This window comes from Phalacrocorax carbo, chromosome 19 (assembly GCF_963921805.1).
Source record: "Phalacrocorax carbo chromosome 19, bPhaCar2.1, whole genome shotgun sequence".
In the NCBI taxonomy this organism is placed as follows: Eukaryota; Metazoa; Chordata; class Aves; order Suliformes; family Phalacrocoracidae; genus Phalacrocorax; species Phalacrocorax carbo.
The window spans coordinates 3,704,190-3,726,084 of NC_087531.1; the positions used below are offsets into that span (position 1 = coordinate 3,704,190).

Sequence of the window (21,895 nt, forward strand, 5' to 3'; positions counted from 1 at the left end):
TCCCGGTTCCAGCCCCTCCCGTGCCGGGGAAGGCAGAGAGGGGGATGCCCTTTTGCCGGGGTGGGGGCGGGCAGGCCGGGCCGACTCCCCCCGCCTGTTCCCTCCTCTCCGCGCCGGGGGCGGGGGGGCCCGAGGCCGGGCCGGGCCGCCTCCCCGGGGCGGGGGCGGCGGCTCCGACAGCGCCGTTATTGCCGGAGCGGCCCCGGTGCAGCCGCAGCCACCAAGCGGGCCCGGCTTCGGGCCCGGCCGCGACCCGCCCCCCCCCCAAGCTCCCCCGCCCCCTCCCCCAGCGCCGCCCGCGGCCCCGCCCCGCCCGGGCTCCGGTGCCCCGGCGCCTCCCGCCGCGGCGGAGCGGAGCCGAGCGGGGTCGGGCCGCGTTGCCGGTGGGCGCAGGTGCACGGTGCCCCGGACCCCCCTCTCCCCTCCCCAGGACACCCCCCCCTCCCCGGGACGGCGAGGTAAGAGCGCGGCCGGTGCTGCCCCCCCCCCCCGAGCGATGCGGTCCGGTCTCCCCTCCGGTTTATCCCCCACCCCCCTCATCGGTTGTCTCCTCCCGGGGGGGGGTCGCGGGGGATGGGAGGGAACGGGGGGTGTCCCCCCTCCCCCCAGCTCTCCCCCCCCCCGCCGGCGGCGGCTGCTGCATTGGGAAGCGGCGCTTTTGTTAGCGGCTCTCCGGGCGGAGCGGGCGGAACCTTGAAGGGTCACGGGCTGGAGGGGCCCCCCCGGCCCCCCCGCACCCCCCGGTACCCCCAGCACCCCCAGTCCGCACCCCTCTGCTCTCCCTCCCTACACCCTGCGGCCCCCCTCCGCCGCGCCTCCCCCCCCCAGCACCTCCATCCTGCATCTCCATCCCCACCCCAGCACCCCGGGGGGGCCCCTCGGCACCCCAATCCTTTCCCCCACCCCAGTCCCCTCCGGCACCCTGGGCACCCGCCCGGACCCCCAGCCCAGCCTGGCATCCCGGCGAGCCTCCCGGCACCCTGATCCTGCACCCCCATGCTCCCCCAGCACCCTGCACCCCCCGCAGCATCCCGATCCCGCACCCCAGTCTCCCCCCAGCACCCTGATGCCGCAACCTCTCCCCAACCCAGCGCCCCAATCCATCCCCCCCGCACCCTTGAGCACCCCCCCAGCACCCCAATCCCGTACCTGGCCCACCCATCCCCTCCACCCAGCACCCAGTCCCACCTCCTGTCACCTTCCACATCCCCATCCCACCCATCAGCACCCCGGGCCAGCACCCCAGCCCCGGGACACGGTGATGGGCACAAGGGGCTGGGGGGGTCCCTCTGAACTGGCAGGATAGAGACTGGGGGTGAGGGGGGGTGTCCCTGCTTCATCGGGCTCCGTTTTGCCTCCGCCGCCTCTTTGGGAAGCAGCCAGGGCTTGCTGTTGGGGGGGGGGCAGGAAAAGGAGGGGGCCTGGTGTGTGCCCCCCACCCCAGGCAGCCTCTGCTGGGCTGTGGGAGTGGAGGGGCTGAAATGGGGGGGCCCAGCCAATGCAGCCCCTGAAAGGGCAGCAGGGAGCGGCAAGGGCTCACCCTTCGGGGGTTGATGGTAGGGCCCCCCCCACGATAACACTGCAGGGCTGGGGGGGGCAGAGCCCCCACAAATTGAGGGGGGTGCCCAGCTCTGTCTCGCTGGAGCTGTAACTTTTCCCATGGTGGGGACACGCCTGGCCAAAGTGGGGCACCTGATGTGCATGGAGGGGGGCTGGCACCCCCCAGCATCAGGGTAGGGCTGGGGACCCCCATGTAGGCAGCACCAGCAGGGCTGGGGGGCCCCATCCCCCCTTCTGGGGCTCAGCACTGTTGTGCCATCTGTGGATTTTGGGGGGGTAACCCTAAAATAACACAGGGTGGGGGGCTCTGAGCCTGACCCAAATCCTGCCCTGTCGCCTTCTCTGTGGGGTGCCCTGGGCAACCCCAGCCCCCAACTCTGGCCCCCCCAGGCCTGGCCTCCCTCGCTCCCACATAACCCAGAGCAGTTGGGGTGCTGCCCCCCCCCCCCCCCCCCGAGCCCTCACCTGCCCTGCCCAGCCCCTCTGGATTCCCCCCTAGGAGTGGGAGGGTTGGGGAGCCTTGTCCCAGCGTGGGGGGCTTTGGGGGGGCCCAGCACCCCCCATGGGAGTGGGGGGGCAGCGGGAATGTGCCATCAGCTTGGGGTGACCTTGGGTGAACACTGCCTCCCGCCGTGCCTCAGTTTCCCCTCCATCAAATACAGCTATAAGCAGCAGAGGGGACACCGCCCCCCCCCCCCGTGTTGAGTGCTGAACCTGACCCCTCCACCCACCCTGTGGAGTAAGGGTGGGGGGTTTGCTACGAGCACCCCCCCATCGGGAACACCCATCTCCGCTTGTCCCCAGCGCCTGGGAGAGGTCGTCCTCCCCCGGCTCCCCACTCCAGTGCCTTCACCCCAATCTCTTTGGCTCTGGGTTGGTCCCAGGGTTGCCCCAGAGGGGCCAGATCCTCCTCCGGGGATGCACTGGGGGGGATGGCTGAGCCCCCTGTCCCATCATGCTGAGATAGCTGTGGGGAAGGGATGCACTGGCTTGGGGGGGGCCCTCCTTCACCACCCCCCCGGACAATTTTAGCCATGATTTAGGGCCTGAACTGGTGACACTAGAGGGCAGCTCACGGCTCCGCACACAGCCAGAGGGTGCAGGATCTGGCCCTGGGTGCCAGGACCCTGCCAGCGTGGTGTGCCCCCCCACCGCACCCAGCCATGGGGGGTGTTTGCAGGTGCGTGTCCCCACTGGGTGCCGGGGGCCGGATCCAGGCAGGTGCTGAGGTGAGCGCAGGCAGCGATGTTTGTCCCAGCCCCGCCGAGACGCCCCTTTTGCAGCGTCCCTGGGGTGACACGGGAATTGGGTCACCACTGTCACTGGGGCACGTGGCTGCGGTGGGGAGGTTTTGTGCATGGGGGGAGCTGGAGATGGTCCCTGAGGGGATGAGATTCAGGCTTTGAGGATGCTGAGGGGCAGCTCAGCCCCCACCAGCAGTGACCGTGCCGCCGGCATTTTGGCGGTGGGGGAGACGGTTCCTTTCCCGCCCCCCCAGGAGCCGCTTCCCGAGGTGGTTTTGCTGCCGTTCACATAAACAAAGGGAAATCACCAAATTCAACCCCCCGGCAGTGGCGAAGCCACTGGCAAACTGGGCTGCGCTGCCCGGTGACCGCAGTGGGTTGGAGGTGGCCATGCATGCGTGTTACATGCATGTGCATGCGTGTGCACGCGTGTGGGTGCGCCGCTGTCGGTGGCAGAGCTGCCCCTGGCTGAGGGGGGGTTGCAGGGACCCCAGTGCTCTCCCTAAAGCGGGAGGTTTTCGGTGGCTTTGCAGCCCTCCAAGCCCTGCCAGGAGCCTGAAGTCACGGGGCAGCGTGGTGACGCGCCAGGCTGGGTGTCACCGTCCCCCTCACATGCCCCCTCAGCCCTCAGAGCCAGCATCCCTTGCATCTTGCTTTGCACATGCCACGTGATGGTTTGGCTCCCAGTTAAACCAGTGGCTTCTGGGAGGCCTCCCAGTTAAACCAGTGACTCCTGGGAGGGCTCTTCCCTCCCCACCAGCTCTGCCATACCGGGGCTGGGAGGGCTCAGCTTGGCCAGGAGGCCCATGCCGGCGCGATGCTCGCCGGGTACCGGAGCTGGATGCAAATCCCTGCTGCAGTGCTGGACGCGGTTTGTATCCTTAGACAAGCTCGAGTATTTTTAATTAAACCTGCCGGTTTGAACGCAATTTAATTTTTCAGTGGGCTGAGCTGTGCTGGCCCCTTGGTATGTCTCCCACTCCGGGGCCGCTCCAGCCGTATCTATTTCCTGGCATTGGATTTGGTGAGGTTTTTTCCTACCAGGTGCAGACCAGTGGCTTCCCCCATGCCTCTCGCTGTGCCAGGCGAGCAGCCCAGACGGGATGGTTTCATGGTGGTGCCGGTGCGGTGGCACCCAGCGTGCGTTCGACAACATAAACAGTAGTAAAGAAAACCAAGAGCAAGCCCGGTTCCATCTGGGCTGTGCCGCTGCGCCTGCTTTAACCTGTTCGAGCCATCATAACCTGATTGCTGCTGGTGTCATGGGTGCTACATCCCAGGGGGCTCCGGGGTCTCTTCTTCCCATCCCGCCATCCCCAGGATGGCGATGGAGGTGGATGCTGGAGCGTTGTATCCAAAAGGATGCTGCTGTACCCCGGGAAGTGCCCAGCCCCACCACAGAGGGGACCCGGTGGTGCTGGGGACCCCCCACTCATCCCCAGGGACCCTCAGGCTTCAGTTGTGTCCCTCGCGGTGGGGTGATGGAGGTTTCCATTCCCTTCGTGAAGGCAGGAGGGAGAAGAGCGATCGTCTGATGCGGAGGAGATCCCAGCGGGGCTGCCTTGTGCTAACAGGATTTTACTCCATATTTAATTACAATTTTGTCAAATTAAAAAAATAAAAGGGGGGGAAAAAAGATCCCTCTTGTCTCTTTGTGCCGGTTCCCAGCAGCCGGTTAATTAAAGAGTGACTGGTGAAGCCACTGGTCCCCAGAGGAGGTCCCAGGGGACCCCAGCCCTGAGGCTTGGCATTCACACCTTGGTTCCAGTTCCTCCCAGTTCGGCCCACGTGCGAGGCCAGCCGCAACTGTGGTTGTGGCAGTGGCGGTGTGCTGCCGTGCCGTGGCTAATCCCCCGTTCTTTCCTGTGTAATCCCACCTGCCGGGATAATCTCATCAACCCCGGCCGCGCCGCGGTCGAGCTCCGTGCTGGGTTTGGTGCTGGATGGATATGGCAGGGCAGGGGGACACAATGTGGTGGCCCTGGGGGAGCGGTGGCTGTGGGCACATCCTTGGCAGGGCGAAACGGGGCTGCGGATGCTCGTGGGACGTGAGGGCATTGGGTGGGGAAACTGAGGCACAGAGCGGGGGACAGCATGTGGCTTTGCAGTAGCTGGGGACGAGGAGAGGTGGGTGGCAGCTGCCCCCATCCCAGCACCGCAAAAAACCCACGGTGCCAGAGGAGGGCGGGATGGGAAGAGGCAGCGGTGGCAGCACCCATGTGCCCCCCAGAGAGACCAATCCGGCCCCAATTTGGGCAGTGGGAATGTAACTGGCTTCTATTATCAGCCCCATCCATCATCTTCCGCCGGGGGACATCGAAATAAGGCACCGGGAAATTAGGAAGCGTTAAGAAGGCGATTTGGGAGGCTGGGAGCTGGGATCTGTCCTCGCCCCGTGCGGGGCCGGATCCTGCCCAGGGCAGCAGGTAGGGAGCAAATAACCCCGGCAGCTGCCCCGGCATCGGCTGCGCCCTATCCTTCGTGTCACCTTTCGGGCAGTGAGCCGGCATGGCATGAGGTCAGCGGTGGGAGTAGCCTGGGAGCACAGTCCAGGGCCTGATCCTGCCTGGCTGGGCTGGGAGGGGCTGTCAGGCCTCGCTGGTGTGGGGGTGCTCTGCTTCCGCCCCCCTGCAGCACCCCAGTCAGAGCCAGGGTGCACATGCAAGGTGCATTGCACAGCCCCTGCAGCTTGCACACGCCACATGTGCTCGACAGCCCTGTGCACACATGTGCATGTTTACACCAGCCCTACCTGCAGATGTGTGCGTGTAGCCATGCGTGCACAACAGCCACACACACACACAGCCCATGTGTGCACACAGACACAGAGCCCTGTGTGCAGACACGCACACCGCTCCTGTGCACACCCACCCCTGCACGCCCCTGACATGCATGACAGCCGGTGCAGACACCCACACACACGACACCCCATGCAGACACCTGCACACACATGACATGGTGCACACACGACATGCTGACACCTGCACACATGACACTTGGTGCACACACACCAGAACACACATGTGCCAGACATGTGCCAGCCGGTGCACACACCAACACCTACACGCAGATGACACGTGGTGCACACACGCCTGCACACAGATGACACCCGGTGCGCACACACCGGCACATGCACATGACACCTGGTGCCCACATGCCTGAACACGTGTGCCAGCTGGTGCATATGCTGACACCTACACACATGTGCCAGCCGGTGCACACACATGACACCCGGTGCACACACTGACACCTGCACGCACACATATGACACGGTGCACACACACACTTGCACACATGTGACGCCCCATGCACACACCCCCGCACACAGATGACACCCGGCATGTCTGGCAGGGCCACCCCGGGGACAGGGACCTTTGTCACCTGTCCAGGGACCTTTGTCACCTGTCCTGGTGTGAGCTTGGTGGCACCAGTGGCCGGGAGCATGCGGCGGCGGTGGGAGGGGGCCGGGGCCGTGCCGGCCTGGCGGGCACCCGCGGCTGAGCAGGCTTTGCCGGCGCTGGCAGGAGAACAAGGAGCTGTTTCGAGGGCAGCGAGGAAACACCTGACCTTCCGGCGAGGCGGCGAGCGCAGAGGCGGCAGCGCTGGGCGCGCGCCTGCAAACAATGGCCCTTTGTTCCGTGCTGCCGCTGGCATCCCACATCCCATCCCATATCCCATCTCGCATACCCATCCCGTCCCGCATCCCACATCCCATCCTGCATCCCGCATCCCCATCCCGCATCCCATCCTGCATCCCATATCCCCCATCCTTCATCCTGCATCCTGTGTCCCGCATCCCATCCTGTATCCTATCTTACATCCCATCCTGCACCCCATCCCACATCCTGTTCTGCATCCCACATCCCAGCCTCCATCCCATATCCTAGCCTGCATCCCACATCCCATCCTGTGTCCTGCATCTGACCCTGCATCCCATCTTTCATCCCATCCTACCCCACATCCCACCCTGCACCCCGCATCCCACGCCGCATACTGCGTCCCATCCCACATCCCATCCCACGTCCCTTCCCATGCCCTGGCAGTGCTGCAGCGCCAGCACCCACACTAGTCCGGCTCCAGTGCATCCCACAGCCCAGTCGGGGCTCAGGGTGCCCCCGAGGGCGTGATGGAGCCTGCAGCCTCACTGGGGGAGGAGGAGGAGGAGGCCGCCAGGCGAATGCTGGGCTCACGTGCTGTAGCCCATGCCACGGCACCGGCAGCCGCTTCCCACCCTTCTGGCACACTGGCTGTGCCGGGAGCGGGTTTGCTGGATCTGGCCGTGGCTCCTGTCCCCATGGGTCCCCGTCCCTTGGTGTCCCCAGGGGGTGGGTGGCTCGGAGGAGGGGAGTGGGGTCGCAGAGTGGGCCCCCTGGGAGGGCACATACCCCGCTGGCAGCTCTAGGGCCTCCATCACCTTGGGGACAGTGTGATGCTGGGGAGGGCACACAGTGGGGCCCTGGGGGGACCCCGGGAGCTTCAGTCCCCCAGTGCTTGCCCACACCCCTCTCTCCTCTCCATGCTCTTTGACCAAGCCAATATTTAATCTTATTTAACTACAAATAAGTGTTCTGAAGCGTAGAAATCTGAACTTGAGACGTCTGGGCTTGGAGCAATTAAAAGCCCCATTTTCCCGGCTGGAGCAGGGCAGCAGAGCACGGCCGGCAGGGGGGAGCCCAAAATGGAAATAAAACCCACCATCAACAACTAAACTTTATTAAAGCTTAAAAAATGAGCAGGCTGAGGGGCTGAGCGCTCGCTCACAGCATCTCCAGCACCTCCTCCAGCTCTTCTGGCTCTCCTCGGCTGCTGGGATCTGTGGGTTTGTTACTGTAGGGTTGTTTTCTCGGGATGGGGGTTGTTTCTGATGGGTACGGGTGCGTACAGCGACCTCCGTCTGGTCAATGATGGGCTCCGTGCCCTCGTTTGTGATTGCGGGGTTCCCGCTTGGAGCTGGGCGTAAACGCGGCGGTTTGTTGTTGTAGGGTCTCCCCTGCGGAGATGGGTTTGCCTGTGGGTTTTGGGATTGAACCAGGAGCTGTGTGTCCCTCTGCCTGCTCAGGGACGGGGCTCCGTGCGGCCGGGACACTCTGGGGACATGGGCTCCATGGGGATGGGGTCACCCTGGGGATGGGGCTCCATGGGGACAGGGCTCCATGGGGATGGGGTCACCCTGGGGATGGGGCTCCATGGGGATGGGGTCACCCTGGGGGTGGGGTTCCATGGGGACAGGGCTCCATGGGGATGGGGTCACCCTGGGGATGGGGCTCCATGGGGTCAGGGCTCCATGGGGATGGGGTCACCCTGGGGATGGGGCTCCATGGGGCTGGGGGCTCCATGGGGATGGGGTCACCCTGGGGACGTGGTCACCCTGGGGATGGGGCTCTCTGGGGACGGGTCTCCCTGGGGACAGGGCTCCCTGGGGATGGGGTCACCCTGGGGATGGGGTCACCCTGGGGATGGGGCTCCATGGGGACAGGGCTCCATGGGGATGTGGCACCCTGGGACAGGGTTCCTTGGGGGCATGGGCTCCGTTGGGGTGAGGGCACCCTAGGGACAGAGTTCCCTGGGGATGGGGCATGCTGGGGATATGGGTGCCATGGGGATGGAGGCTCCCTGGGGACATGGTTCCTTGGGGCCAGGGCTCCCTGGGCATGGGGCACCCTGGGGTGCACAAGGGAGGTGTGGTCCAGGGGACTGGCAGGGTTTTGGGTAGGGGCTCCCAGGAGTGGTGGCCAGGCTTGGGACGGGAGCAGGGGGTTCCCCCTTCCCACGCCATGGGGAAACGCGGCATGAGACCAGAAGTGGTGACTCAGAGTGGCCAGACCTGCTCCAGCCGGCAGGACCTGTCTGCAGCCACCCACAGCCCGGGCGGCCCTGGGGCCAGGCAGATGCTGAAGCGGGGTGCCGGGGTGAGGCTGGGCAGCCTGAGGGGACCCGGCGAGGGTACAGTGCCCCTGGGGTGGCACAGGAAACTGGGGAGGACAAGGGAGGGTGAGTGCCTTTGGGGACAAGGGGGGGATGTGTGACTTTGGGGACAATGGGGACAAGGGGGATGGCTTTCTTGGGGGGGACAAGAGGGACAAGGGGGGATGAGTGCTTTTGGGGACAAGGGAATGAGTGCCCTTGGGGACAAGTGGGGGTGACAGTCTTCGGGGGGACAAGAGGGATGTGGGAGGATGTGTGTCTGTAGGGACACGTGCCTCTGGGGTTCAGCAGGACAGGGGGATCCATGTGCCCTGGGGGGACAGGGGACAAGGGCTGTGAACTGGGGGGACAGAGCAGCCATGTGCTTGGGGACAGGGGACAAGGGCTGTGAATTTTGGGGGGCACAGCACCTCACCTGCCACCCCCACTGTCCTCTCCATGGGTTTGTTTTGGCGTGAAGTGTGATGCGTCCTCGATAGGAAACCATCCTTAATATGCAGATAAGTATGTATTTAATATGCAAATTACCATGCGGCTCTGGCCAGCCACCAGCACTGCCCTGGTGTGGTGGAAGGGATGTGCCGGGGGCACCCAGCACCCAAGGGTGTCACCCAGTGGGTGTTGAAGGTGCTGACAGCACCCAGCAGCTCGTGTCACCCCTGGGCACCCACAGTGGGTGACGGGTGCGGGAATAAAGCCACCCAAAGCGACCACAGGGTCCCCACCATCCCCAAAGCCCGTGTTGGGGGGTCAGACCCCCATGATGCCTGGGAATGTCCCGGGGGGGCCTGGAGGAGGCCTGGGTGCCCACCCTGGGTGGGGTTCGTGCGTGATGGGGAGGGGACAGGGATGGGGGCTATAAACGGCAGCTGTAAGTGGAGCTGGTAACCGGAGCGGGAGGCCTGGGGGGACATTTGAGCCGCCGGCGGGGCCGCGGAAGTGCCAAGGTAAATGGTGGGTGCTGTGTGTTCCCCCCCGCCACCATGCCAGTGGCCCCCCATCCCTGTCACCCACATGCGGACCCCACCGATTCTGGGGTCCCCCCAACCCTCTTGGCACCCCCCCAGCTCTGGGGGTGCTGACTGCCTGCAGGGCAGGGAGCGCAGCTTGGCGGGGGGGGGGGGCACACACGACATGGCAGGGGACAGGGACAGGGCCAGCCCGCGGTGCCAGGTGGCCGGGGTGACATTTGCTCCGTCCCCACCATGGGGACAGCTGCTTCCTGGCTCTGCCATCTGAACTGGCCCTGGAACGGAAACCCGGGGGGGGGGGCACTGAGCCCCCCAGCCCTGTCAGCAGCAGCAGCTGGGTTGGGGGGGGTGTTGTCCCTACAGCCTATTTCAGGGGGGTGCTATTGCTGGTGACCCCCAAACCCCCCCTCTATGGCAATGGGGGTGCCCCCCTGTGTGACCCCGAAGAGCAAGGGATGCTCTGGGGACTGGGAGCTGCATTTCGGGGGGGCTGGCAAGTGCATGGAGGGGGGCATTTTCCTTAATGCTGCTTATAAGAGCCTCATTAGCATATCTAATTGCTGATTGCTTATTGGCGCTTGGTACTTTCTAAAGGAAATTACCCCAAACAGCACATAAAATCCAGCATTAGCCCTATGAAAAGGGAAGGGATTTAGATATTGAGATAATACGGTGGCCCCCCCGTATGGGGAGGGTTGAATAACATGCCTCTCGTCAGATGCCTCCTAACGAACCCTGATGAATTAGGGGCTGGTGGCTGGTTGTACTGGGCTGCCGCTGCCATTATTCCCCCCAAAAAGATGTATTTTAAGGGATTTCAGGGCTGGTGTCCCCCCACTTTCCCAGTGCCTTTCTAGCGGGTTTATGTTCTGAGGCTGAGCCAGTGCGATGGAATCAGGGATCCCACGGGAACGAGCCGAGCGGGGATGAGCTCTGGGTGCGGCGATGGCCGGTGAGGATGGGGAGGACCGCGGTGCCTCTGTCCCCACAGTGGCTTTGGGAGGGGTGTCACCCGGGTGTCACCCGGTGGGCTCGCACCGGCAGCTCCCTGTCATGCTTTGGGAGGGGACGCCATGGTGCCACTCGGGGTGTCCCATGGGTAGCCCCCCCTGAGTCCCCGGCTGTGGTGACAGCTGCTGGGGGGGGTGGTGGCTCCGGTTACGGTGACATCAGTCCTACCTTCCCACCTGGCGTGGGTGGGGGGCGCAGGCCCCCCTCCACTGGGGGTCCCTGGGGGGATTACGTGACAGCTGAGCTGCTTTCGGGACGCCGGAGCCCCCAGCGCCATCAGGGCGGCCTGTGGGGGGGACACCCACCCCCAGCTATGGGACCCAGGCATCCGGGACCCCCCCCTCCGAGTGGTGGGGACAGCAGTGGCCGTGCTGTAGGGCCAGTGGTGGAGGTGGCCAGCGGAGCTCAGGTGGGCAGAGCAGGGTGCTGGGGGGGGGGGGGCGGGAGCAGGAGCCATGCCCAGACACCACGGGGAAGGGCTCCTATCCCCAGGAGGAGAATGGGGGCAGCATATCCCCCCCAGCAGACGGGGAGGGGGCTGGCAGCCCCCTCTTTGGGTTCACAGGGACCCCACTGTGCTTGGGGATCACTGCAGTCCCCCTTTATCAGCCCCTGGAAATGAGGGCATTGGGGGGGTACAAAACTGGGGGGCTGTCCTCCCTTCCTCCCCATCACCCCCGTGTCATGAGGTGGGGGAGATGCTGCAGGGCTGGGGTGGGGAGGACAGGGTGGGGGGCTGCCCCCCCGCCCAGGATTTGTGTGCAGAGGGTGAGGGTACTTTCAAATGGGGAAACTGAGGCACAGAGCAAGGGGCTCCAGCAGGGACAATGACAAGGGACATGGCTGAGGCTGTTCAGCCGCTCAGTGTCGGAGACATCTTGGCTGGAGACCCCCAACCCCCCAGGAGCACCCACTGCATCCCCAGCACAGCCGCCCTGTCCCTACCTGCTGCCTCAGTTTCCCCATAGCCATGTTGGGGACCAGCACAGTGACTGTCCCCTCTCCTCCGCCACCGCCGTGAATGGGTCCCTGTTTGTCCCCCGTCCCCGTGCTGTGCTGTGCCGTGCCGTGCCCCTCTCCCCGCCAGCCCCCTCCTCCCCGCTTCCTTCGCTGCCTTTTCTTCGCCCGCACAATCGCAGGCATTTATGTCACCAGAGGCTCCGGTTACCCCACGTCTGCTCGCTGTCACCACGCAGGCTGGGGGGACGGTGACACCAGCCCCCCCTGCTAGGGGTTACAGGCGCCTGAGGTAGTGACACGACCTCCCCACGCCCTAAATCCCACCCGGCGTGGGTGGATTCTCAGGTGGCTGATATATGCTGAACCTTGGGCTGATTTTTGGGGTCCCCCTTCCCTACAGTGCCTAGGGACCCCAAAGGAATGCTTAAATTTTGTGATTTTTGGATGTTGCTGGTGTTGGTCAGTGTTGGGGGGAGTTACAGCATGAGGACATCATTACCCAAGCGGGACAGTTCATTTGGGTAATGAGGCTGGGCTCGGAGCCTCCAGCAGCCAGCCCTTAAAGGGAAAGCTTGGGGGGGGGGGCATTAGGGGAGCCCACTAATTCAGCTCAGGTGGTAAAAGCCTCTGAGAAGTTAATTACAGCAATTAAATTGTTAATGGCTTTTATAAAACAGCCCACACACAAAAAATAGATTAAAAAATTGGAATTTCCAGGCTGGGACCCAGGGGACGGGGCCCATCCCGTCTGGTTTGTCACCCACGGCACACCACAGGCACAGCCGGGCCAGTGGCAGTGTGCTGTGGGTGACAAACCTGCAGCTGCATGTTCCAGAAGCAGCTCATTTCTCTCTTTTTTGAGGAAAAATCTCCCCCTATCCCACTCCTTGGCATGAACTCGGCAGCAACACCAAACCTCTGGGTTACTTTTGATGTTTGCTGTGGTTGTGCCATGGTTGTGCTGCCGGCGCTGCCGGCTCAGCTGTGCCAGGCTTTGAGGCATGGTTTGCTCTTGCAGGCACCCGTCGGTTATTTTTAATAGAAATATATAAAATAATTTAATAAGGGGTGGTGCTGTTTGCTCCTTGGGCAAGTGGGGAAACTGAGGCACAGCCCCGTTCCACAGCTGGGTATCCCGGCCCCACGTGGCGTGGGCTTTCCCCGGGAGGCCACTGGGAAGGTGGGTGTCCCTGGGGACTGTGACACTGTGGGGATGGGGTTGGGTGTCCCTGGGGTCCCTGACACCCTGGCGACATTGCTGGATGTCCTGGGGGCTGTGACACTGTGGGGATGGAGACAGTTGTCCCCAGGGGCTGTGACACCATGGGGATGTTGTTGCACATCCCTGGGCTCCATGACACTGTGGGGACAGAGTTGGATGCCCCTGGGGGCTGTGAAACTGTGGGGACTGGGTCAGCTGTCCCTGGGGTCCATGACACCATGGGGATGGGGTCAGCTGTCCCCAGGGGCTGTGACGCCAGGGTCAGGTCCCACTGGGGTCAGGTCCTACCCAGGGACTGTGACACAGCGGTGTCAAGGTCAGATGTCCCCAGAGGCTGTGACACCGCAGAGGGGACCGGGATGGGGACAGTGCCGGGTCTCACCCGGGGCTGGTGACACCGCAGAGGGGACAAGGTCGAGTCTCCCCACTGGCACCGCCCGGCGTCCAGGTGCCGTGACCCCCAGCCCCGCACAATGTCACCCCCCCAGCTTGCCGCAGGGGACGCGGCGGCAGGAGGGCGATGGTTCGATCGAACCTGCTCCCCGCTCTCACGGAATTGATAATCAATTAAATCTCTGCCTGGCTGCTAATTACCCAGCCCTAGCCCTGTCCCCGCTGCCCCACGGGGACAGGTGGCAGGGTGGTGGCAGTGGCCAGGTGCGGTGTGGGGAGGGTGGCCGTGGCACTGGGGCTGTCTGGCGGTGGGGGTGCCATGGCACGTGGTGCACTGATGTGTCCCCAGGGATTTCCCCGTGGCATTTTTGGATGGGGGCAGAGTCTCGCTGGCTTCCCCCATGTCCCCATATCCCCAGCCCTGCCATGCCACCACACACGGCCTTTGTTCCCCCATGGGTTGTTGGTGGTGAGCTGCCAGTAAACCCCCAGTTTGGGCCCAGTAGGCCCAGTGCGGAGCCACGCAGGCGCTGGGGGCGGCTCGGCGGGGGCACAGGGGACGCTTTTCCCAGCATATTTGAAATTCTTCAGCCGGGGAAGGACTCGCTTCCTTATCGCCAATCCCAGCCGCATCCCGTGCCGGCCCCTTGCTGCTGGCACCAGCCCAGCGCCTTAAGCCCCCCACCCGCCCCCTGACACCCGCCCCGGACCCCGGCACTGGTGATGGGTTTGGGGTGCAGGTGCTACAGGGAGGAGGGGGTCAGTGGCATGTAATGGCGAGGGAATGCAGGCATCTGGGTGGGTGCTGCCCCCCTCCCACCCTCTCCCCGTGCCCACAGGTGCGGTGGGTGCCCACCCGTGCTGGGGGACACTATGGGGCCACCCCTCCGTGTCCCCCTCGTCCTGTTGCTCCTGCTCGCGGTGGAGAGGACAGCCCGTGGCACCTTCCCTGAGGAGCCCGGCCCCATCGCTGTGGCTCCTGAGGACTGTGAGTACCCACACAGAGGGTCTCCGGGGGTGCAGGTTGGGGGTCAGGGTGCTGCATCAATGTGTAAGGTGGGGGACATGGCTTGGCACAGAGAGGTGATGGGATTTTGGGGTGCTTTGGGGTGAAGGCAGGAGGGAGGCACCCATGGGAAGGGGTGTTGGGGTGCTTTGGGGTGAAGACAGGAGGGGGGCACCCATGGGCAGGGCTGGGTGAGTGTGGTGCCCTGGCTGGCTGGGGGAGCCAGGGTGGGCGGGGGTGCCCCAGCAGCTGACCCTCCCTGTGTGTTCCCCCAAGATGTGAAGCACTACGCCGTCTTCGTGGGCCACGGGACAAGCCGCCCAGCTGGCCCCGAGGGTGGGGGGACCCAGCGCCTCAACATCCAGCGCATCCTCAAGGTCAACCGGACCCTCTTCATTGGGGACAGGTCCGAACCGTGACACCCCAAAGCCTCCCTTCCTGACACTACCCTCCTGGCACCTGACACCCACCCCAACCCTCTTTGCTGGGGAGGGACCACACTACCTGCCCTGGGGCACCCCAAAATCTGCCATGGGGCACCTTGGGAGGCTCTGGTGGGGCTGGCCCTGCCCTGGTGATGCTCATTGCCCACCCCAGCACCCCACATCTCCCCAGTGGGGTGGCAGTGGATCCCGCACCCACCTAACATGCCTCACTGGGGGGCACATCCCCGGGGTGCCCCCAGCATCGCAGCCGGGAGCCCTGAAGGGAGGTGACACCCGTGTCCCCCTCCCCAGGGACAACGTCTACCGTGTGAGCCTGGAGCCCGCTGGTGCCAGCGAGATGCGCTACCACCGGGTAAGTGCCGAGTCCCCGGGTGCTGGGGTGGCCCGGGGGGGGCTGCTGGCTTCACCCCAGCCCCATGCTGGGTTTTCTCCCCGCCCCCAGAAGCTGACGTGGCGCTCGAACCAGCACGACATCAGCATCTGCCGGATGAAGGGGAAACACGAGGTATGCAGGAGAGGGGGTCCGCACCCTATGAGACCCCCCGGGTGGGGACTGAGCACCCTCTGCACCCCGTGTCACTCAGACAAAGCCACCCTGTCCCCCCCGGTGTCACCCTCTGCCTCCACGCTCCCTGCCAGCGGTTGTGTCTCTGTGATTTATTGGCTGCTTGGATAATTGGGTTTGTAATTAATTATTTGGGGCACATGGATCGGGGCAGGCACAGCCCAGCATCTGGCAGGAATCCAATTTCCAGGTCCCGTAAATGCCTTTTTTGGGTTGAAAACAACCCCCAAGCCAGACCCTCGCAGCAGTGGAGGCCTGGGTGGGAGCACGCAGAGGTGGGGCGGGGGGGTCTGGGTGCCCAGGGGTGACGGTCCCCTCTCGCCGGCGCAGACAGAGTGCCGTAACTTCGTCAAGGTGCTGCTGGTGCGGAATGAGAGCCTGCTCTTTGTCTGCGGCACCAACGCCTTCAACCCTGTCTGCGCCAACTACAGCGTGAGTCACCCATCCTCCCGCCGGGATGGGGATACCTGGGACCCCACGTGTCACCCCCACTGTGTCCGGGTGACCGGCTCCGTGGGCAGGGGATGCTCCTGCCTGCACCGCTGGGGCAGCCCGGACCCCGCTGCCCACATGGCATCGCTCACAGTCCCGTCTCACCTGCTATAGATGGACACGCTGGAGCCCATCGGGGACAACATCAGCGGCATGGCCCGGTGTCCCTATGACCCCAAGCACGCCAATGTGGCCCTCTTCACAGGTGAGCGGTGGCACTGCCGAAGCCACGCCAGGCGCTCTGCCCGCTGTCCCTCACCCCACGCCCTGCTGATGCCCCTCTCCCGCGCAGGGGGGATGCTCTTCACCGCCACGGTGACGGATTTCCTGGCCATTGATGCCGTCATCTACCGCAGCCTCGGGGACAGCCCGACCCTCCGAACCGTCAAACACGACTCCAAATGGTTCAAAGGTGCCTCCTGTGGTGTGGTGCCCACCATGTGCCACACAGCACCGGTCCCCATCCCCTTTGACACCATCCTGGGACAACCCTGACTCTGCCACTGTCCCCACAGAGCCCTACTTCGTGCACGCTGTGGAATGGAAGAGCCACGTCTACTTCTTCTTCCGGGAGATCGCCATGGAGTTCAACTATCTGGAGAAGGTGGGAGACAACCCCACGGTGACCCAAGACACCCAGGGTGGGGACAGGGACAAGGGGATGGTCATTGGGGTTGGGTAGCAGGTGGTAATGGGTGTCCATCTCATAGGTGGTGGTGTCCCGGGTGGCCCGGGTGTGCAAGAATGACATGGGGGGCTCGCAGCGGGTGCTGGAGAAGCAGTGGACCTCCTTCCTCAAGGCCCGGCTCAACTGCTCTGTGCCGGGTGACTCACACTTCTACTTCAACGTCATCCAAGCCGTGACGGACATCCTGGAGCTGGACGGCCGCCCCGTGGTGCTGGCTGTCTTCTCCACACCTACCAACAGGTCAGACCCCTGGGGCTGGGCTGGGACCCCTCCGTGCACCCCAGTGCCTGTGGAGGCTGTGGGGGACATGGCAGATGGGTTGAGGTGTTCACGCCATGCCCACGTCCCCCCAGCATCCCCGGCTCGGCCGTCTGTGCCTTTGATATGACCCAAGTGGCCGCCGTCTTTGAGGGACGTTTCCGGGAGCAAAAATCGCCCGAATCCATCTGGACACCCGTGCCTGAGGACATGGTGCCAAAGCCCCGGTGAGCGACGTGCCGTGGGGGCAGGGATGGGGACATCCAGGCTGGGATCGGCAGGAAGGGGCATGGGGATAGAGGTGGGAACAGGGGTGGGGACAGGGACAGCTGGGGTCTCTGCGGGGAGAGCAATGGGAGTGGGCATAGGGACAGGGATGATCAGGGCTGGTACCCGCAGGGAGGGTGGTAGAGATGGGGACAGGGACAGGGACAGGGTTGGCAAGGGCTGGTGCTAGCAGGGACAGTGGTGGGGATGGGGAAAGGGACAGGGATGGGGACAGGGACTGGGACAGCAACAGTGACAGCCAGGACTAGTACTGGCAGGGCCGGGGACAGGCAGGGCTGGGGACAAGGCCGGGTGGCCATGGGGACATTGAGCTGTGCCGCGGCCGCAGGCCCGGGTGCTGTGCGTCCCCGGAGATGCGCTACAACTCCTCCAGCACCTTCCCCGACGAGATCCTCAACTTCGTCAAGACGCATCCGCTGATGGACGAGGCGGTGCCGTCCCTGGGCAACGTGCCCTGGATCCTCCGCACCATGAGCCGGTGAGCACCCCGGGGCAGGATCTGACCCAGGGAGGGGCGGGGGTGCTGGTGGGTGCTGGCTGGAGCTTCTCATGCTGCCCTTGCACGTGCGTGTCAGTGTCAGGAGAGCGCTGGGAGACCTGATAAATCTCCTAAACTTTGCAGTGGAGATTGTCTCCTCCTAATTAAATCTGCCTTAATTGCTGCTTGATGGGGAATTAATCAAGCGGTGCTCTCGGGCCGTAGCCTCGCGCCGGCAGGGCAGCTGGGGCGCGTGTGGGGCTGGGGACGGGGACGCAGGGGTGGAGATGGGCATGTGGGGCTGGGGATGAGCACGTGGGGATGGGGATGGGGACGGGGACATGGGGATGGGGATACAAGGCTGGGGCTGGGCATGTGGGGCTGGGGCTGGGGACATGAAGCTGGGAACAGGGACACAAGTCTTCAGAAGGGCGTGTGGGGCTGGGGACAGGGACATGAGGCTGGGATGGGGACACAAGGCTGGGGACAAGGATGCAGGGCTGGGGACGGGGACACGAGGTTGGGTACGGTGATGTGGGGCTGGGAACCAGCTGGGATCCTGCCGAGGGACTGGGGGGATCTGGACTGGTTCCATGGTGGGATCTGGGAGGAATCCAGGCTGGGTCCAGGCAGGATGTGGGCAGGATCCTGAGTGGGACCTGGGCTGGGTCCTGGCTGGGATCTGGACTAGTTTCCATCTGGGATCTGCACAGCCCCTCACGCTCTCTACGGACTCCCTGCTCAGGGCCAGCCGCAGCCTGTCCATCCCCACGGGGGATCGCAGCCCCCCACCCTGCCTCAGTTTCCCCCTACCCGGGGACACACAGGCTCCCACACGCCCCAACGCCTGCTGTGTTCACACCACACAGGTACCAGCTCCGCAAGATCGTGGTGGACAATGCAGCGGGGCCGTGGGGCAACCACACTGTGGTCTTCCTGGGCTCCAGCACGGGCACCGTCCTCAAGTTCCTCATCCAGCCCAACGCCAGCACCAGCCCTGCACCCACCCTTCCCGGCAGCCAGAGTGTCTTCCTGGAGGAGTTTGAGACCTACCACCCTGGGAGGTGGGTGCTGGGGTGACAGGAGGGGTGGGGGAGTGGTTGGATGGTTGTTTGGGTTGGTGTTTGGGTGGGTGGTTGGATGGGTGGGTGGTTGGTTGCTTGGACAGTTGGGTGAGTAGCTGGATAGGTGGGTGGGTCAGTGCGTGGGTGGTTGGATGGTTGTTTGGGTGAGTGGGTGGATGGGTGGGTGAGCGAGTGGTTGGTCGGCTGGATGGGTGGGTGGATGGATGAGTGGTTGGATGGATGGGGGGTGGTTGGATTGATGCGAGGGTGTGGGTTGATGGCTAAGATGTTTAGGGAGGGATTGATTGATGGTTGCAGGGTGACAGGGAGGATGAATGAGGTGTTTGGGGATGGATGGATGGACAAGATGATGGATGGTTGGAAGGGATGGGTCAGAGGGATGCAAGGGGTGGGTGGGTGGGTGAGATGCCCTCCTCTAGACCAGCCTGTGCTGGGGCCAGCTCCATGGTGGGCAGGTGGGGACCAGGGCTGGGGCCACACTGAGCTCTGCCCCGTCCCCAGGTGTGGCCGGGACACGGAGGATGAGCGGCGGCTCCTGGGGCTGGAGCTGGACAAGGCAGCTGGATCCCTACTACTGGCCTTCCCCCCGTGCGTGGCCAGGGTGCCCGTGGCTCGCTGCCAGCAGCACTCGGGCTGCCTGAAGTGAGTGTGCTGGTCTCAGATGCCCCCCGGGGTGGGCAGGGGTCACTGCAGGGCGGGGCCATGGGCAGAGGGGTTACCTTCACATCCCAGGAATTTGCTCTGTCCCAGGATCCAGCTGGGAAGGGCTTGGTATGGCTGGGAGCACAGCTAGGGGAAACTGAGGCACGTTGTGGTGCAGGGCCTCGTGGGGGCCGAGGTGTCGTCCCCTCCATGTCGAGGCTGATTCTGATGTTGCTGCTCCCTGCCAGGAACTGCCTCGGGAGCCAGGATCCCTACTGCGGCTGGACACCCGAGGGCTCCTGCATCTTCCTGGAGCCCAACCCCAGGTAACGCTGCCAGGCCCAGGGGGATGCTGGGGGACATGGGGCAGGGGGGACAGCAGAGTCTCACGGGCTCCCCAGAGAGCATCAGCTCCTGCAACCCTCACTACTGCTGAGACCCAGCAAACTCATCGCTTGCTGAAGCAAGCCGGGAGCCGTCTGCCCAGCTATTTGGGACCAGCTGACCCCCCCAATTTGTACCCTCCCAGGGTGGCCTTCGAGCAGGACATCACCGGCGGCAGTACGTCCCACCTGGGCGAGTGCGAGGGTGAGTGTGGGGCAGGGATGGGGCTCGGGGACACAGCGGTGGCACCGCCAGGCTCCCATGGCGGCCATCCCCTGACGTCCCCCTCCGCCATCACCCAGGGCTGGTGACAGAGAGCTTCGTGGATGAGCCGGACGGGCTGGTATCGGTGAACCTGTTGGTGATCTCCTCTGTAGCCGCCTTCGTCATCGGCACCGTCATCTCCGGCTTCAGCGTCTGCTGGTTCATCGGCCACCGGGACCGCAAGGAGTTGGCACGCCGCAAGGACAAGGAGACCATCCTGGCGCACAGCGAGTCAGTGGTGAGCGTCAGCCGGCTGGGCGAGCGGCGGGCGCGCGGCAGGCAACCTGGCACCTTGCTGGCCCCGCTCATGCCCAACGGTTGGCCCAAGGAGCTGGGGAAGGTCATCCAACACGACCTGGACTCGGGGGTCCTGCCCACGCCAGAGCAGACCCCGTTGCAGCAGAAACGCTGCCCCGGCGCCCTCCAAAACTGCACCTGGGAGCAGAGTCATAACATCATCAACGCCGCTTTGCGGGACCCCGGTGGATCTGGCACTGCCACCGTTGGCGCCGGTCGGCTGCACACCGGCTCCGGCCGCTCGGCTCACGGTATCCCCCTCTCCTGCCACGCCATCCTGGTGGACCAGGAGCTGGAGGCCGAATTCAGCGACTCCTCGGGTGATGGGCACTGGGGTCGGGACCCACAGGAGGGTCCCCGCACCCGGCAACACCCACCCACCGGCACCCGCCGCCCACCCCGCAGCTCCTACGGTGACTTCGCCAGCACGCCACACCCCAGCCCTGATTGCCGACGGGTGGTTTCGGCACCCAGCGGGGAGGGGGGAGACTTTTCCGAGGGGCCGCCCTGGCACCCCGAGCAGCTGAACTTCAATGCCAACAATGGCACGGGCCGCCCCGCTGCCCACCTCAAGAGGAACCACACGTTCAACAGCAGCGAGGCGCTGGCGGGTGGTTACGGGCGGCACGGCACGGCACCCCGGGCACCCGGCGCTGGGCCCCCGCGGGCGCTGACGGACCTGCACCACCTCCTGCGCTACGGCGTGGAGCGGACTCCCTCGGGAAAATAGGGTTCCACCATGCGTGTCCCCCCCCAGGGCACTGATGGGGTCCTCCGGCTCCCTGGGGACAGGGAGGGGTGGCCAGGCAGGAGCTGCGGGCACGGGGTGAGATGCTGCATGGGCAGAAGTGGGGGACAGGCACCCCCTGGGTGCCCCCGGATGGGGTTTGGGGGTGTTCCCAGCTGGCGTGGGGCAGTGCCCCACGCTCCGGCTGCTTTGCCTGGGTCGCAGGGATTCCGTCCATCCCGTCCCCTCCCCAGGCTGGACCCAGGGCCTGCAGCACCCTGGGAGGGGGATCCCTGGGAGGCAGCAGGATGGACACACGGACATGGGCACAGCCAAGGCAGAGCAGGGCTGTGCCCCCCACGCCGCAGCCCCTCGGACCTATTGGCCGTGCCAGGCACCAGGGGGGGTTTGTGGGTGCTGGCAGCACCCTGGGGACACCCAGCCAGGGGGTGCCACCGAGGTGCGTTTGTTGCGGTGATGGGACATGGTGAGCATTTGGGGTGTAGGGGGGTGGGGGGCCCCCAAATGTGTGTGTTATCTGGGGATGGGGCACACCCCCCACGGCCTGGGGTCAACCCCTGCCCACTGTCAGCTGGGGGGGGCCCTCATTCATCACCCCCCTCTGGCAGCCCCCTCCTAGAAAGCACAGCCAGGGTGTGGGGGCAGCGCTGGGGCTGGGGGGGAGATCCCCACCGAACCCACTCTCTGCTGGCAAAGGGTGCCCTTTCGGTGCCACCCCTGCCCAGCCCTGGGGTGGCGGGCCCTCGTGGGGGTGGCAGGCTGTAAATAGGGTGGGGGGTGGCGGGCGCTCCCCCCCCGCGGCCATGCATGCGGCCGCCCGCAGTCTGTACCCCCGCGGCCCCAATAAATGCCCGTTTACCAGAGGCGACTCCCCCACTGCTGCCTTGGCATCTTCTTACCCCTGCAGGACCCCCGGCTGGGTCCAGGCACTGGGGTGCTGGCGGTGGGTGATGTGGGACACGGGGTTG

At 64.8% G+C, this 21,895-nt stretch overlaps 1 protein-coding gene across 2 annotated transcripts; it reads left to right on the forward strand.

The window, feature by feature from the left end:
- The first annotated feature begins 286 nt into the window (after positions 1 to 286).
- Positions 287 to 21,849, forward strand: SEMA6B (semaphorin 6B). Of its 2 annotated transcripts, none has more exons than XM_064469282.1 (17): positions 287 to 458; positions 14,126 to 14,274; positions 14,569 to 14,698; positions 15,030 to 15,090; positions 15,181 to 15,243; positions 15,634 to 15,735; positions 15,910 to 16,000; positions 16,088 to 16,207; positions 16,311 to 16,399; positions 16,506 to 16,723; positions 16,837 to 16,968; positions 17,358 to 17,507; positions 18,377 to 18,571; positions 19,094 to 19,234; positions 19,483 to 19,560; positions 19,764 to 19,822; positions 19,921 to 21,848. In XM_064469282.1, exons 2-17 carry the CDS (start codon positions 14,160 to 14,162, stop codon positions 20,907 to 20,909), a joined length of 2,733 nt encoding a protein of 910 aa, XP_064325352.1. In that variant the 5' UTR covers positions 287 to 458; positions 14,126 to 14,159; the 3' UTR covers positions 20,910 to 21,848. The 2 variants fall into 2 exon arrangements, with proteins under 2 accessions (XP_064325352.1, XP_064325351.1); XM_064469281.1 differs by lacking the exon at positions 287 to 458 and adding an exon at positions 10,083 to 10,652 and having other exon boundaries at positions 19,921 to 21,849.
- The last annotated feature ends 46 nt before the right edge of the window (positions 21,850 to 21,895 follow it).

Bases quoted from the DNA above. Each gene is read 5' to 3' on its own strand.
- SEMA6B (XM_064469281.1), top strand. From the start codon at position 10,627: ATGAGCTCTGGGTGCGGCGATGGCCG. The intron at 16,001-16,087 runs GTGAGCGGTGGC...TCTCCCGCGCAG, and splicing joins CAATGTGGCCCTCTTCACAG to GGGGGATGCTCTTCACCGCC. The intron at 19,235-19,482 runs GTGAGTGTGCTG...GCTCCCTGCCAG, and splicing joins CAGCACTCGGGCTGCCTGAA to GAACTGCCTCGGGAGCCAGG.